The sequence below is a fragment of the Atta colombica genome, unplaced genomic scaffold (assembly GCF_001594045.1).
Source record: "Atta colombica isolate Treedump-2 unplaced genomic scaffold, Acol1.0 scaffold33, whole genome shotgun sequence".
Classification (NCBI taxonomy): domain Eukaryota; kingdom Metazoa; phylum Arthropoda; class Insecta; order Hymenoptera; family Formicidae; genus Atta; species Atta colombica.
Window position 1 is genome coordinate 2,885,561 of NW_017259437.1, and position 1,834 is coordinate 2,887,394.

General features: G+C 26.3%; 1 protein-coding gene across 1 annotated transcript in view; it reads left to right on the forward strand.

Moving 5' to 3' along the window:
* The window catches only part of LOC108690500 (regulating synaptic membrane exocytosis protein 1), a 124,697-nt gene that overhangs the window by 62,423 nt on the left and 60,440 nt on the right, over positions 1-1,834 (forward strand). The window contains exon 10 of the mRNA XM_018197814.1: positions 1,273-1,341. Within this exon, the coding sequence (XP_018053303.1) occupies positions 1,273-1,341 (69 nt within the window). The remainder of the gene's footprint in view (positions 1-1,272; positions 1,342-1,834) is intronic.

Here is a 1,834-nt window from a genome sequence, read left to right on the forward strand (position 1 = left end):
TATAGTTCTTAAATATAATACTTAGTATGATTACAAAAATGGTTAAAAAATATTTTTTATTGTATTTTAAATTCGTTAAATAATTACTTTATAAATTTGATGTAACTAACGTAGCTTATCAATTGTAGATAGGATCCGAATTCGTTAAAAAATAATATAAATCCAAGAATAATTGATGTGATTCATTATCTTTTCTTATTTTTTATTTAAAGCTTTTTATTATTGCTTCTGTCTTTTGAACAAATCTATTTACGTTTCAAAAGATTAAAAATTTACTTCATTTTCACTTCTTCACATCGATATATTTTATCTCAAATTTATCTACAGATCAACTTTTCGAGGCAAAGTGTCGGGTTGAAACGTAGAAGAGATTTAATCGGGGGTTGTGCCTAAATCGCCTTTATGCTACATCGAGCAGAAATTGTCAGGGCGCATTATAAAAAAAAGGAATTGTTAAAAAATCTCGACGTTATTCACCTCGCTTCGCAGTCCTTTTATACAATAGCTCGCCATGACGCATATATATTAAGCAGAGTTTTTCGCTCCCGCATAAAATGCAACAACTTCAATTAAGCTTGTTTCCTTGCACAGATATTGCGATTTATGTCGGCGTGTGTAAAATGACTGATAGATATTACGTGAGATAATATCTATCAATCTTTTCATATATTCTACAATCGATGATCGACAGTTAAATAAATTTCATTTCTTTTTTAATTTATCATGTTATAAATTAATTCGAGCAGCATATATTTGCTAGAATCATGGCAAGTTTTATGACCAACCTGTTCTTTCATATTTCGTGGAAATATTCCAAAAGTTGTTATCTAGTCATGAGCATACTTCGTTCTACATTTCCATTTCAAATTAGAAAAAAAATGTTTTTCTGTCACACTATTTCACGAATTTTATTTTTAATCTATATATCTGTAAATTACAACTGTATTTTGATTTCTGTAAGATTAGTTTTATTTTTTCAGAATTTCATTATATATATGATAAAGTTCTAGCTCTTTCACAGAAAAATTTAAATAATTTCATAAAGTTGTTATATATTTTGTTGTATACATTTTTTATCAATACTATTTTTTAATACGTCTTTGTATATATTCACGTATTAAAATTTTTTTGTTTAGTTTCATAATTTTATTTTTCTATTTATTTTCATTTACTTCTTTGGATATTGTTAAAGCATAGAAATATGAGAAACGACGATTAATTAAAGTTAATTAAAATTACTGAGTTTTAAAGTTGCGTTTATATTTTTTTCAGCTCCACGAATGAATGCGAAGAGGAGGGTAAAGCTGAGAAGAGATCCGGTTACAGATAAGGGACACAGAAGTGAGTATCTATAATTAGATGATACTAATTATTACTGATTGAAGCACCTTCGATGTGCTTGAAACTTGAGATTCGAGATTCTGAATTCATTCTACAAACTTCTATCGAGCGGTCACAGTTCTCGGCACTGATATCGCCGATTTATATAGCTGATATAGCTTTTTATCGTGCAAACATGATAATAGTACTTTATGCTATCTTTATAGTTTTAAATATTGATTATAATTTCCGTTGTAAGTACAAATTACATTAAGATTTTCGATGTTATTAGTACATTAATGCAATATGTGAGCGTTAAAATTTCAAATAAATTATATTTTTTTCTTAATATTTGCTAATTGATATATATACGGACTTACTTTAAGAAAAGCATTGAATGAGAAATTTCTTAATACTTAATGTTATAAAAAAATTTCGTGATTTTTCAAATATTGAAATACAAACAAATCAAAATATTTTAATTGTTTATTTTACTTTATATATTTTATATATA